The sequence below is a fragment of the Pogona vitticeps genome, chromosome 5 (assembly GCF_051106095.1).
Source record: "Pogona vitticeps strain Pit_001003342236 chromosome 5, PviZW2.1, whole genome shotgun sequence".
Classification (NCBI taxonomy): domain Eukaryota; kingdom Metazoa; phylum Chordata; class Lepidosauria; order Squamata; family Agamidae; genus Pogona; species Pogona vitticeps.
In genome coordinates, this window is record NC_135787.1 from 171,827,571 (window position 1) to 171,840,624 (window position 13,054).

General features: G+C 37.9%; 1 protein-coding gene across 1 annotated transcript in view; it reads right to left on the bottom strand.

Moving 5' to 3' along the window:
• GLT8D2 (glycosyltransferase 8 domain containing 2) overlaps positions 1-12,247 on the bottom strand; it is a 15,367-nt gene extending 3,120 nt beyond the window's left edge. Inside the window, exons 1-7 of the mRNA XM_020804404.3 lie at positions 11,880-12,247; positions 6,123-6,165; positions 4,902-5,000; positions 3,864-4,032; positions 3,026-3,143; positions 1,081-1,165; positions 715-827 (exon numbers count right to left, since the gene is read on the bottom strand). Coding sequence (XP_020660063.2) covers positions 715-827; positions 1,081-1,165; positions 3,026-3,143; positions 3,864-4,032; positions 4,902-5,000; positions 6,123-6,141 — 603 coding nt within the window. The 5' untranslated portion in view covers positions 6,142-6,165; positions 11,880-12,247. The remainder of the gene's footprint in view (positions 1-714; positions 828-1,080; positions 1,166-3,025; positions 3,144-3,863; positions 4,033-4,901; positions 5,001-6,122; positions 6,166-11,879) is intronic.
• Between the last annotated feature and the right edge of the window lie 807 nt (positions 12,248-13,054).

Consider the following 13,054-nt stretch of genomic DNA (forward strand, 5'->3'; position numbering starts at 1 on the left):
GGGAGCTGTCAAAATTGTCATCTAGCGAAAATCGGTTTGCGAAGCAGGGACCAAACATTGTCCAGCGAAATTCCCCCTGTAGGAATCACTGTTTTGCGATTCGCTAGAGTGATCGCAAAAAGTCAATGTCTAACGAAAAAATTGTCATCCGGGGTAACTGTCTAGCAAGGCATCACTGTATAGATAAAGATGCTCCCAGATTTTGTCATCTGAAACTCTGCTAAAGTAGATGTTAATACTGTATAACAATGACCTGAAATCAAGAGTTTCTGCTGCTCTTGTGAATTTATGCTGGATTTTAAAGTCTTAAGACCATTCCATATATGTGAAAAATAAACCCAAAAGACATTTCATGCTGGGCAGTCAATGGCAATGCAAAGCAAAAAAGATGGAAACCCATGTCAAAGTAATTAGGTAGGGCAAGACTCTCCATTAATGCCTGCCATATATGTAGCTGCTGAAGTTTGCATACTGATGTATGGAGCTGGTTGGCAATGCAATATTCCACAATGATACTGAGGCTCCTATTAGAGCAACCCTGTGAGCCCTAAAAATACTTTAAGCTCCTCCTATACTAGTGATATATCAGCAAACTAAGCCACCACATCTTGCAGTACTGCCTTAGCTGAGAGTATTGTGAAGAAGAGAGAGAAAAAAATAGTAGGAATCCTAGATAAAGGCATCCCGAATATTTGTGTTGCAAAGACTTCATACCTGCATTCCTACACTTCTAACCATTTCATGAGTCGAAGGCAAGTCACAGTCATCTGAAAAAGCTGCAGCATGGCCACGGTTTAACTGTGTGTCATATAGATCTTGGATGTCACCTGAAAAACAAACAAACACATTTCTCCCCAAAAGTATCACTGTTCTATGCAGAGGATTCTGTTCAATTTTATTAGTCAAACTTTGGGTGCAGCAACCTGCAAGGTACAGGGATTCCTGTCAATTTAAACATCCTGACACTCAACAAAGTAAAGTAATAGCAATGTTATTTGTGGTGATTGTAAATAAACCTGCAAATGTTGATTTAAAAAAAGATTAACCTTATGCGCAGTATTTTATAGACAGACAACTTACCTTGAACAATGATATCATCGTCAAGATATATCACTTTTTCATGTTCATGGATAAGCAGGGGGAGGTAAAATCGAACAAAGTTTAGCTGTTGAATTTAAAGGGGGTCAATAATGTAGAAAATTAAACATTGTTAGTGTTGTATTGTAATAAGATATAGTTTAGAATATTTAGCATTCAATCAATTAAAGAAAAAACAATACTGTACTTACTGCACATGCATAGAGTTTAAGTATATGTACACATACTGCTAGTTTGATTTATAAAACCCAGCAGAGCTTAGGTTCAAGCCCAACGGAAAACCATGTTACCTCTAATCCTATATATTCAGCAATGGAAGAAACACATATTTGATAAAACTGTAATCTCTAGCTGCTTTTCAGTTCAAAATAAAAGAAGAGTTGAGCTAAATCCTATGATTCCTAAAACAGGAACTCAAGGGTAGGAATTTTTATGTCACTTTAGTAGACTGCCAGATCGCAACCTCAATATTTATATTGCATCTTTTAAGTTCCCTGATATAGTTCAGAAAAGTAACTTCCTATTGCTGCAAGAGACTTTATTTGTTGCAGCAGACTAGAGGGAAAGAGAAAACATGGAAATCACCATTCAGACGAAGACAGGACTGTCCTATCTCCTGCTGTATCAGAATATTTAAAAGCACAGTGTATAGTCTACCGCAGTGGTTCTTAACGTGGGCGATAATGCCCCCCAGGGGGCGATTTCATTTTTCAGGGGGGCGGTAGAACGAAAAGGGGCGGCAGGGGGGCGCTGGAGCAGAAGGGGAGCCGTAGGGGGGCACTGGAGCAAGCCAAATCTGTGAAGATGGCTGCAACCTTTTTACAATGTGCATGAATATATATTTTACCTCCAATCTTAATTTAGTTTCAGAGTTTTCGTCTTGAAATTTTTAGTTCCTGCATTGCGGTTTGTTTTTATGCTTTTTTATATTTCTTTTTCTGTCTTAAAATTCGCTTGCAACTAAATCATTAAATGTTACTTTTTGGGGGCATTTCATTTTCTTGGAATTGAATTTTGTTGGATTTAAGTGTCTTAAATAAATAGATAGATAGATAGATAGATAGATAGATAGATAGATAGACAGATAGACAGATAGACAGATAGATAGATAGATAGATAGATAGATAGATAGATAGATAGATAGATAGATAGATAGATAGATAGATAGATAGATAGATAGATAGATAGATAGATAGATAGATATCATCACCGCGGGGAGGGGGGGCAATGATAACTTCCTCAATGGCTCAAGGGGGCGTTTCTTTCAAAAAGGTTAAGAACCACTGGTCTACCGGTTACAAACTGGCAACCCTATAGAAACAACACATTTCTTCCAACTGGGTTATAAGTGTGCTGTTAACACTGAAAAATATGCCAATATAGTATAATTTCTGAATTGCAACCTGCAATTCTGCCAGAGTGAGGACCGACATGTAGAATAGAGTGGTTGCATCCGGACAAAAACTGCCTCTAACAGGAGAGATTCTTGTGTGTTTTATTATTATGTGTACTGGAGATGGCATTTAATTTCATTGTATGGAAGTACAATGACCATGAATTCAATTCAATTCAATTCAATTGGATACAGCAGGATTAATACCAGATTTTCATATCACAGAATTCAGCATGACACAAATTACTTTCTTTACTCAAATTAATGCTTTTGTCAATATTTCCCCTTCTGGAAAACATCTTTTCTTGAGCAACTACAAACAAATTATATTTATCTGCTCAAGTTTTGATACTGTTACTTTATAAATATGCAAGAATACTAAATTTTGTTGAGAAAGATAAATGGGCGTGAGAAGTCTTTTATGTAAATGGACCCCACTATGTGTTTATTTCACAAAGGAAGTGTTTTAATTCACAGCTCCATGGTGTCTAAATCATTGAAATAAATAAACCAATGAAATGTTTGTATGCTCACAGGCTGAAGTAACTCAGGACGGGCTGCATCTGGTCTGATTTTCCCTTTCAGCACCATGGGGTTGAATTCCACAATTTTAAACTTTATGTCTTTCAGTTTTGAATTTTCAATCCACTTTCTGAAAAAATGAAAAAAAAAAAAAGAACAAGGATGTATAAACTGGAATACACTATTTGCCACTCGGTCTTTCCACGGTGCCGCATCACAGGACCTACTGTTCATAACCTTTGTTTGCATAATACGTTGCCCAACATACAGTCTATGAAACAAGAAAAAGGCAGAGAGAGAGAGAGAGAGATTTTGAAACACACTGTTATGAACAATTTCTAAGCTCTCTCAAATTTTCAAATGATGTTCTTTTGTCATCCTAACAGTGTCTCAGCAATCCAGCATCCTAACATAACCTTCACATAGATGCCATGCTGGTTGGAAGATGAAGCAGCTGTCTGACGATTCTGCCTCTTGCTTAATTTAGTCCATGAGCACATTAAGTGTTGGGCATTATTTTGCAGCATACGATCATAGGCAAATGTGTGAAACTGAATTACAGGAATCACATTTCTTCTTGACTATTTAAACAGGATCACAGGATGATTCGTTCTTCTACCTCTTCCTCTATCCCTTCATTCTCATCTCTTCGGCTCTGCTGCAGCTGGCCAAGACTCTCTGCAGTTTAGCTATTGTACCAGGCTTTCAGGTGTGTTCTGGCAGCAGTAATGCTCACATTCCACCAAGGCAGTGGATCCCTCACCAATACTTATGTCCCCCTCAGCTGGTGCATCTCAAATACATGATCGTGCCCTAAATAACTGAAACAATTTCATCATTTTATATTTACCTGATATGTGGAATGCCATGTTTTAACCCCACTACATAGAATAAGACATTAGAATCAGTGTTACTATAAATGCTGTTTATCGCTGCTATTGCTGCACCCATTCTGCCTGCAGCAGCACATATCACCACAGGAATCTCTTCTTCCATGTCCTCTGGGTTCTCCAGATCAACTAATGAAATGAACAAAGAGAAACACCATTAATTTAGTTCTATTTTATCTAGCATCTTATGGAGATTTCTAAATGAATACTGGGACTGGGGAGAGAATCCAGTTTAAAGATAATGCCATTTGTGCCTCAGTCTAACTTGACTTCTCAGGCATCTCCTACTGAGGGTCTCATTTCTTCTACATATGTGGTGTTCCTGTTGCCGTATTTGTTTATGATATTGCTCGTGGTGGGAAAGAAACTGGTTAGATCCACTTTTCTATAGAAAAATTATAGGTCTGCAGTTTCCAAGACAAAGTACATCTTGCCTTGGAAATCCATACATTTCAAATGGTTTCAATATATTCAGGTGAACAAAAAATGTGCATGAAGCCACGTATACATTTTTAAAAAGTACTCAACAAAAACTGCATACAGTTGAAGAGTGCCTAAGCATGCTTTAGTCAATGAGAAAACAGCATACATAAAAGGGTCTGTTAGAAACAATATATGCCACAATAAGCACACATTTCTGTCTCGAGTGGGAGGAATGCAGAACAGAGGCAGAACACGAACACCAGTGGGATTCTAAAAAATTCAACAAGAAGTGACAGATATTCACATCCTTAGACATTACTCACATGTTGACATATTTCCTTATGTTTTATATTCCCCCCCGTTCTTTTTTACACCACGTGTGAGCATCACTATATGTAAACAGCTGATAAACCTGAAGCACTGCCTTTCAGCAAAGACTGAAAAGGGTGAAAAGGCACAGAAGCAAAGCATTAGAAACTCAGAATCCAGGTTCCTGCTTATGTCCCATTACAAACAGAAAGTATTTGGCCTGAGTAATGCAAAAATAAAAATAGATTCTGACAGCTGGTGCTTACCTGGCTCAGTCTTCAAAATGGCGGATGGCATCTTGTGAACTTTATTGTACAGGATGATACAGAGGGTGAAAACGAGAAGAAACAGTAGGATTTGGTTAACTGAAACAGAAGAGACAGCTGGTCAGTAACCAATATTGTATGCAGTGAATGGCATATGGTTAAGCATATTCATTAAGGTGGATTTTTGCATTATTACTTGAAGTGAGACACTAACTGTAAGAAGTAACTGTTTTTCTTGTATTTCTAGAAATGCAATACAAACACTCCTAGGGAGAATTGCTTGTAGGCTATTCTGCCTCAGATGCCAGTGTAACCTGGTGGAAGGGGACACTATTTATTATTTTGCCTCCAGTAGCAAAATGTTTTGGATCAGTTCTGTTATTTATTCAGTTTCAAGTCTCATGAGGTAAATGGGACTTAAGTCCTGAAAGGTTGTAGTCTCCCATACAAGTTTGCCTGAGCTTCCAAATCTACAGGAGAAGGCCTTGATCTTTCCAACTTCTGAGCCCTGTTCGGTGAGGATACAAAATGCTCTTTTAGGGGACCACTTCGAGACTATGGACTTCCCTGCCAAAAGAGGCTAGTTCAGTCACCTCTCTGACACCCTTCCTCTGGCACACAAAACCCTTCTAATTTAGATAGCCCTTTTGGCAACTGATTGGTTGGGGCTTAAAGGATGTGAAGCACTTCTCTATTCACAGTTGTAATTTTCATTTTTTTTTTTAAGTTGGATGCTTTTAATGGATTTTGATTATTTTTACTATGGTAACTGATTTAATTACATTTGTAAAGTATTGCATAGATCAAGAAGAATATTAAATCATATTAAGTTCCTGCTCCTCAGCATTTGTCTCTGCCAACTGTTCGTTCACCCCTGCGAAATGCTTTGTTGTTGATGATTCTTCACTAGATGCAGGTTTCAGTTCTGATATGGGCCAAACGATACAGTACAGTTGGCCTGTCATTAGAAAAGGGAAGGCCTTAAGTGCTGGAAATGTCAGATTGTCACAGCCAAGAGCTTTTCACATATTCTGTGATTGCTCATCCAGAAGGAAACACAGGCTTCCACTTGTACCTTAATATGACTGCTTAGCCCGAAAGGAATCATACTGTATCTGGAACACGAAGAGATTTCAGGTTCTAATGCTAGATACATTGTAAAGTGTAATTTAGCTCCTAATTAGTTAAATTAACTCCCCACCCCACCCCAGAAAGGCTTACTTTTGCGTAATATAGCCATGGGATTCTTTCATTTGGTTGCAATCTATAGTTGGAAAACAGAAGAGAAGGTTATAAATAACAGGAAAACATTTACACACATATTTCATCTGTGTTTCATCTCACTCTTATACATCCAGGTTCATTCCACTAAGTTTAAATTTGCTCTCAACTTGAATAGGAAGCATCTGAAATCCATGCAGCAGACAGTAGACATACAATACATTTTCAAAAATAAGCACACTTAGTGAAACCAATTCTCCCCTGCCATTTAAAAAAAACATTCTACTCTACTTTTCTATACTAAAGCATTAAGTGAGCTGAGTCTCTCTGAGAAGATATAGGAAAAGTGTATTTATTTAAATGTATTTATTTTAAATATGTTTACCCTGCCTTTTTCCTTAAAAGGACCCATTAACAGCCATCCTATAAATTGTGCTTTTATTTACTGAAGCGTTCAGGCAGAACCCAGTTATTTGTCTTTCTGGCAGCCCATGGTATCTGTAAACCTTTCTTTCACCGTCATATTTCAAATGGATTGCCAGCTTTTTTTCATTATCCAACCATAATACCCATATAAAGTAATTGTGAATATCATGGTATTAATGATCTTGGCTTCGGTCTTCAGCATGTTTATTCTTATGGATCTTTTATAGTTCCTTCATAGCTGGCCTTCCAAGACTTGATTAATTGCTGAACACAGGTAGAGAAAATCCTTGATAATTTTAATTTCTTGATCACTATCATTAAAGGTAAACACAGTTATTTTTGTCCGCTTAATTTTCAACTGTAATATTCCCTTCCTGCTTTCTTTAATTTTCATCAGTACTCATTTTGTTATTGCTATTTTCTGCTAGTAATATGCTATCATGTGCATATATTAAATTACTGATGTTTCTTCTACCAGTTCTCACTCCTCTATCTGAATCTAGTTCAGCTTTTTGTATGATACAATTTGCATATAGACTGAACAGAAAGGAAGATAAAATGCACCCATGAACAATGTCTCGGCCAAGTGGAAAGCATTCTGTTTCTCCAGGTTTTGGCCCAACAGGAGCTACTGGTCCAGAATACAGCCTATCACATTAGGCCGATCAAATGTTGTGGAATACTCATTTCTTTTAGAATGATCCACAGATTTTCACGATCTAGAGCAGGGGTCCCCAACCTTGGGCCTCCAGATGTTCTTGGACTTCAGCTCCCAGAAATCCTAGCCAACAGAGATGGTGATGAAGGCTTCTGGGAGTTGTAGTCCAAGAACATCTGGAGGCCCAAGGTTGGGGACCACTGATCTAAAGGACAGTCAATCTATGATTCTGTGAGTCTATGAAAGGCTTTACTGTAATCTGTAACGCACAAGCTGATTTTCTTCTGAAAGTCTTTGACACATTCCAGTAGCCAGTTTATAATTGTGATATAGTGCATCCTACATTTCTGAAGCTAACTTGAACATTTGGCATTTCTCGCTCCATATATGGAAAACCTTTGCTGGTTGCATGAAAAATTCATGATATTTCCCCATAGTTACTGCAATTTTTGGCAGCTCTGTCTTTGAGATTTCACTGTATATTGAACATCTTCAGTTTGTGGGTCATTGCTTTTTCTTCCATATTTGTTCACATCTTTTGGTAAGGATTTTGATAGATTCAGTTTTTAGAGCTTAAATTTATCCTTCCTCTTGTCCACAGTCCTTTCTCATCATCTGCTTGTACTACTTATATATGCCATTTGATTTCTATGACATTCTGGTGATGTTCATTTGCCAGAATCTGTTCAGCTGCCTGAAGCATGTTCTTGCCATAGACAAACTATTGTGGCTCCTCAGAATTCTACCAGTTCTATTCCTGCTTTGTTTCTAACTCCTAGGGCATTACATATTTTGTTCTGTTTTATTTCCTACTTTTGCATTCCAGTCACCCAGGATTATCAGCACATCCTGTTTTGTATGATTAATTTCCTTTTTGGCACTTGAATAAAAGCTTTCTGTTTCTTTGTCTTCAGCATCTGTAGCTGGAGCATAGACTGGAATGATGGTTATGCTGACAGTTTTTCTAAGAAATCTGGATTGTATTATTCTGTCAGATTTTGCTTTAAAGCTCCTCACAACTTCTGCTATGTGTCAACTCAATATTAGAGGCATGCCATTTCTTCTGAGTTTATTGTTTCCAGAATGAAACACTGTGGAATTATTGGACTGAAAATTTCTCAGTCCATTCTACTTCCATTTGCTAACAGTAAATACTACCATGTGTCCTTTTAGGGAGAAAGGCAGGGTAAAAATATTTTAAATAAATAAATATGTTCAAATGTTCCATTTCTTGTTTTATTTTTTTGGGCTTACCTTGATTCATAGCTGTCACATTTTATGTTCTAATTATGTACATTATGAAGCATTAGATTTCCTTTTTGTCTCTGTCTATACATATTATCAGCTAGATCTTCTTTGGAGTTTAGTCCAATTCCTTCACTAGCAAACATACTATCTGTATTTATCCTTTGTAATTCCACAGTGGCTGACTTTGACCACAGAGTATTATCTACTTCTTGTTCTGGATTTTTTCGTCTGCTACTACTGTTATGCATTGGATGTCGCTCAAGAATTTCCCCATCCTGACCACTACTAGAGTGATCAATTCTCTTCTGCAGACTTGACCATTAATTCCTGAAGACAACAGATACATATTAATAATGTGTCAGAGGTCTGGCCATTTTGCCTTGGCTACCCTGAAGACCAAGCAGTTGTAGGATCGAATCCACGTGGCGGAGTGAGCACCCATTGCTTGTCCCAGCTCCCACCAACCTAGCGGTTTGAAAGCATGCAAATGCAAGTAGATCAATAGGGACCACCTCGGTGGGAAGGTAACAGCGTTACGTGTCTAAGTCGCACTGGCCATGTGACCACGGAAGATTGTCTTTGAACGCTGGCTCTATGGCTTAGAAATGGGGATGAGCACCGCTCCCTAGAGTCGAACACGACTGGACAAAAATTGTCAAGGGGAACCTTTACCTTTACCTTACCCTGTTGAGAGTCCAGATTCGTAATGGACTCTCACAAATTGATGGTATTGCGTCCTTAACATACTCAAACCCCAAATGAGTGTGTTCAAGTGGAGTGTGTGCATCTATTACACTCACAATAGCTAAAATCCTATTGCTTAGGGCATGCACACACCTGAGAAATGTGGCAGGGGCTGTTAATTTGCCAGACAGGAATAGACTGAAAGTCATGAATTTTCTTATGCTAAGCAACAGGATTTTAGCAATCAAAGCAATATTGTCATATTAAACCTATGCTGTTCTGCAGGCGAAACCACACACTAAGGTAAACATGTAGCATGCAATTAATCAGCTAATGAGCACTCTTATTTGACTCTAAAGTAAGATGAGCAGGGCTAAGAGAAACTAGGACCAGTGCACAGGATGGAGAAAGATTAAGCCTTCTATTGCATCTGCTTTTTAATCTAAAATAAATTTACCCATATACCTGTACAGGTGTAGTGATTACAGTTTTAGACTGAGGCCTGAGAGATCCAGAATAAAGTCCCCACTGATCCATTAAATTAACTGGGTGAATTTGGATCTCAGCCTGCATATCTCTCAGAGAAGGAAGAGAGCTTTGTATATTAAAAAACACACACCTTTGTGTGAGAACTTCGAAAACTAACAACACTATCTCCCTTCCTTTAGGTAGTTATGCACAGCCAGGTCCCTAAACAGGGAGAGAGGCCAATATAAAATAGAATATCTGGGTAACTAGAGATTTGTCATAAAGCTGAAGGACAAATATTACCAGCTAAAGCCAGTGGGAGAGGGTTGGGAAAAGCTCATGTCAATCACTTGTCCACATGACACTTAAAAGAACAATTTCACATTGTTTATTCCAGGTAAGTATATTGTGACAAGAGACTGAGGGCAGAAGATAATTCTTTCTGGTGTCAGTTTTAGGCAGCAAGACAGATTGATTTAAGAAAAACATTTGTGGCCTTATATATGAAAACACTGCATGAGGAAGTCAGGGGATTAACGTACACAAATTGAGCAAGGCCAATTTAAGAAAAGATTAACAGTCCAGTATTTGGACCATACGTACATATAGCAATTTGATATAGCATCTCATTAATCTTCTACACAAAGTCAAAGTTTTTCAGCAATTTGGTCCAAAAGGAAGTTTGTGTTATTTTTTCTTACGTGAGTGTTAAATGCATATTTGACATCACAAGATCTTTTATACATTCTAATGCACAGATCCATACAATGTTGATATGTAAATTGATGTTAGTTCTAACTGAGATGTCACATAGAAATCAACACATAATCGTGTTGTGTTTTTCTAAATATCTATCTAAACAGGCATTAGACATATGCAACAGGATGCTTAATGTTTTCGCTGAATATCTGTATATGTTATACAAACACCATGATGGACCCATTTGAAATAGATACAGAAGGAAATCACACTGTTGGCTCATGATATAAAATGTTCGCCCTGGATACATATTTTTAAACACACCTCTGATGGGTAAGAGGTACCACAGGCAATATTTCTAGCTTTAATTCTCACTGGGTGATAGAGTACTGAAATCATAGGGGTCTTGATCACTTGATTTGCAAATATACATGCAGACCCTAAACGGTTATTGCTACAACTCTCTCTGCTCTTTCTTTTGCTTCTGTCTCTCCAAAAGCTGCCAAAACCACTCACTTGGCCACGCTAAGTAAAGGTTTGCAAAAACATAAATAAAACAAAGGGCGTTAACAGCTTTATTTAAGTTAGTATCATTTTCCATAAGAGATTCTTGAAGATTTCTAATATATTGTCCCCACCCCACCCCACCTTACCATTCATGTTAGGAAAGAATTGTTTCAATTGTATTTAAATAAATTTATAATCTGTTCTTTCTCGCGTAAAACTGAGGCCTTGTTAAAAAAAAGGGGGGGGAATGATAAGAAAAAGGTTGCATTATTTGCTATAATCAGAAATATAAAAAGAGGAAGAACAGCTTGTTGATACAGTGTTTTATCATTCTTATTTGAAGATAATTCAATTTTTTTCTCACATAGGATAGTAACAAGATATTGGACCTACTTTGCTGTTCTGATTAATCAGCATTGTGGTACTGTATGTCCTAATAATAATAGCTATGTGCCATCAAGTTGATGCCAACTTATGGTGATGGATGTCCTAAGCAATGAACAAACATATGAACAGATTTATCAAATCACTGTATACAAAGAACTGCATATACAATCAGGTTTCAGCATCTTACTGATATTTTTATTTAAGAAAATAATTTATATCTGAAGTCCTCTTTTGTGGCACAGAAGACATGTGCATTTCCCAATGAAACACAATAATTATTGTGAGTAAAGAAACCTACACCTGGAATATGCTAGCATCCAAACCCATTAGAGCCTACAGTTGTCATCTGTAATGTATCAAACTTTCTACTGTCCTGAAAACAATTGTATCTGTGTAACTCCCTCCAGACTTGAAGTCTCATATGCAAAGCTCGAGAAACATGTATCAAAAATTGCAGTGTTTTTTGTGTGGAATATATAAAAAAGAATTTAATTTTTGGAAAGTGAGATCATGTTAGTCCATTACTTTGCAAACATTTACCAAAGGCACTTGCACATTTATTACTGGCTACTGACAATATCCAGATATGATCATAATATAGCAAAATGAGAGCGTGCAGCAAGGGGAGAAAGACAAAGAAATGGTGATTGTGGTATTTCCTGCAGAATTAAATCTTTTACCTTTCAAAGTAAGCAGAGCAATTGGGAATTCTTTCTCCAGAAAAATGAATGCAGGGCAGCTGCTCCTGGTAGCTAGATGGTCCTGTGTTGAAAACATTCATGCCAGAACTGTCTCTCTCATGGGTTCGCTGTTGAAATCCTGCAGGCAAGAAACTTGAAGGTCCACTAAAGGATCTATAAAAACACTCTAATGGAGAAATGTGTTTTTAAATTCTTCTATATTTTCCTAGCAACTGTTTTCCTTCGTTTTTTGTAATTACAGAGCTACAGAAAATCCAGACGTTGCTCTGCTAGAGTGAAAGAACGTCACACAAACTGCTTCCAGATGTGCTGAATGATGCAGCTCCAGAACTAGCTAACTTTTCTCCTCCCACTCCAGTAAATCCTCATCAGACAGAAAATTCCAGAGAGAGTGGGGGGAGTGGGGAAGGGGGGAACGTGTGCAAAAGTTGTGCCCAGATTACATTTTTGCTCGAGATTTTTTCCACATAATCTCAAACAGTGTAGTGTTTATCAGTTTTCCAAGTATGAAACAATAACTATTACATGATAGTGGACTTTTTTGTTTATGGAATAACATTCGTAATTTGCAGATATCCTTGTATCGCAGCTGTGGTCTCCCTCTGGGGCACTTTCCTTGCACTAATTCTCCATACAGGAGATCTTTTGGAATCTGACTATCAGTCATTCTCATTACATGCCCAAGCCAATGTAGACATTGCTGTTTCAGCAACGTATACATGCTAAAAATTCCAGCTCATTGTAGGACTACTCTATTTGGAACTTTGTCCTGCCAGGTGATACCAAAAATGTGTGTTGGAACATATGGACAGCGCATATGGAACATGTTCAGCTTACTCTCCTGCTGTGCACAAAGAGTCCAGTACCTCTAATTAATGACACTACTTAGCTACTTTAAAAACAGTCAGCATGCTAAAAATCACTGGCCAGTGATAGACGCAACTGTTACATACAGCACTGATGTTACCTGTCTGTCATGGGTTTGGAGGGAAAGTTCCATCCTATGGGGAGTGGAAGGCGGGACATCAGGAGGAGGGGCTGTACTGTATATATATGTGGAGTGTGTGTGAAGAGTTTATGAGATGCTGAGAGACACTGGGATGTGACGAAGCAGCAGCTGGGAAGAAGAAGCTGTTGTGGGAGTCTGTGTGTCA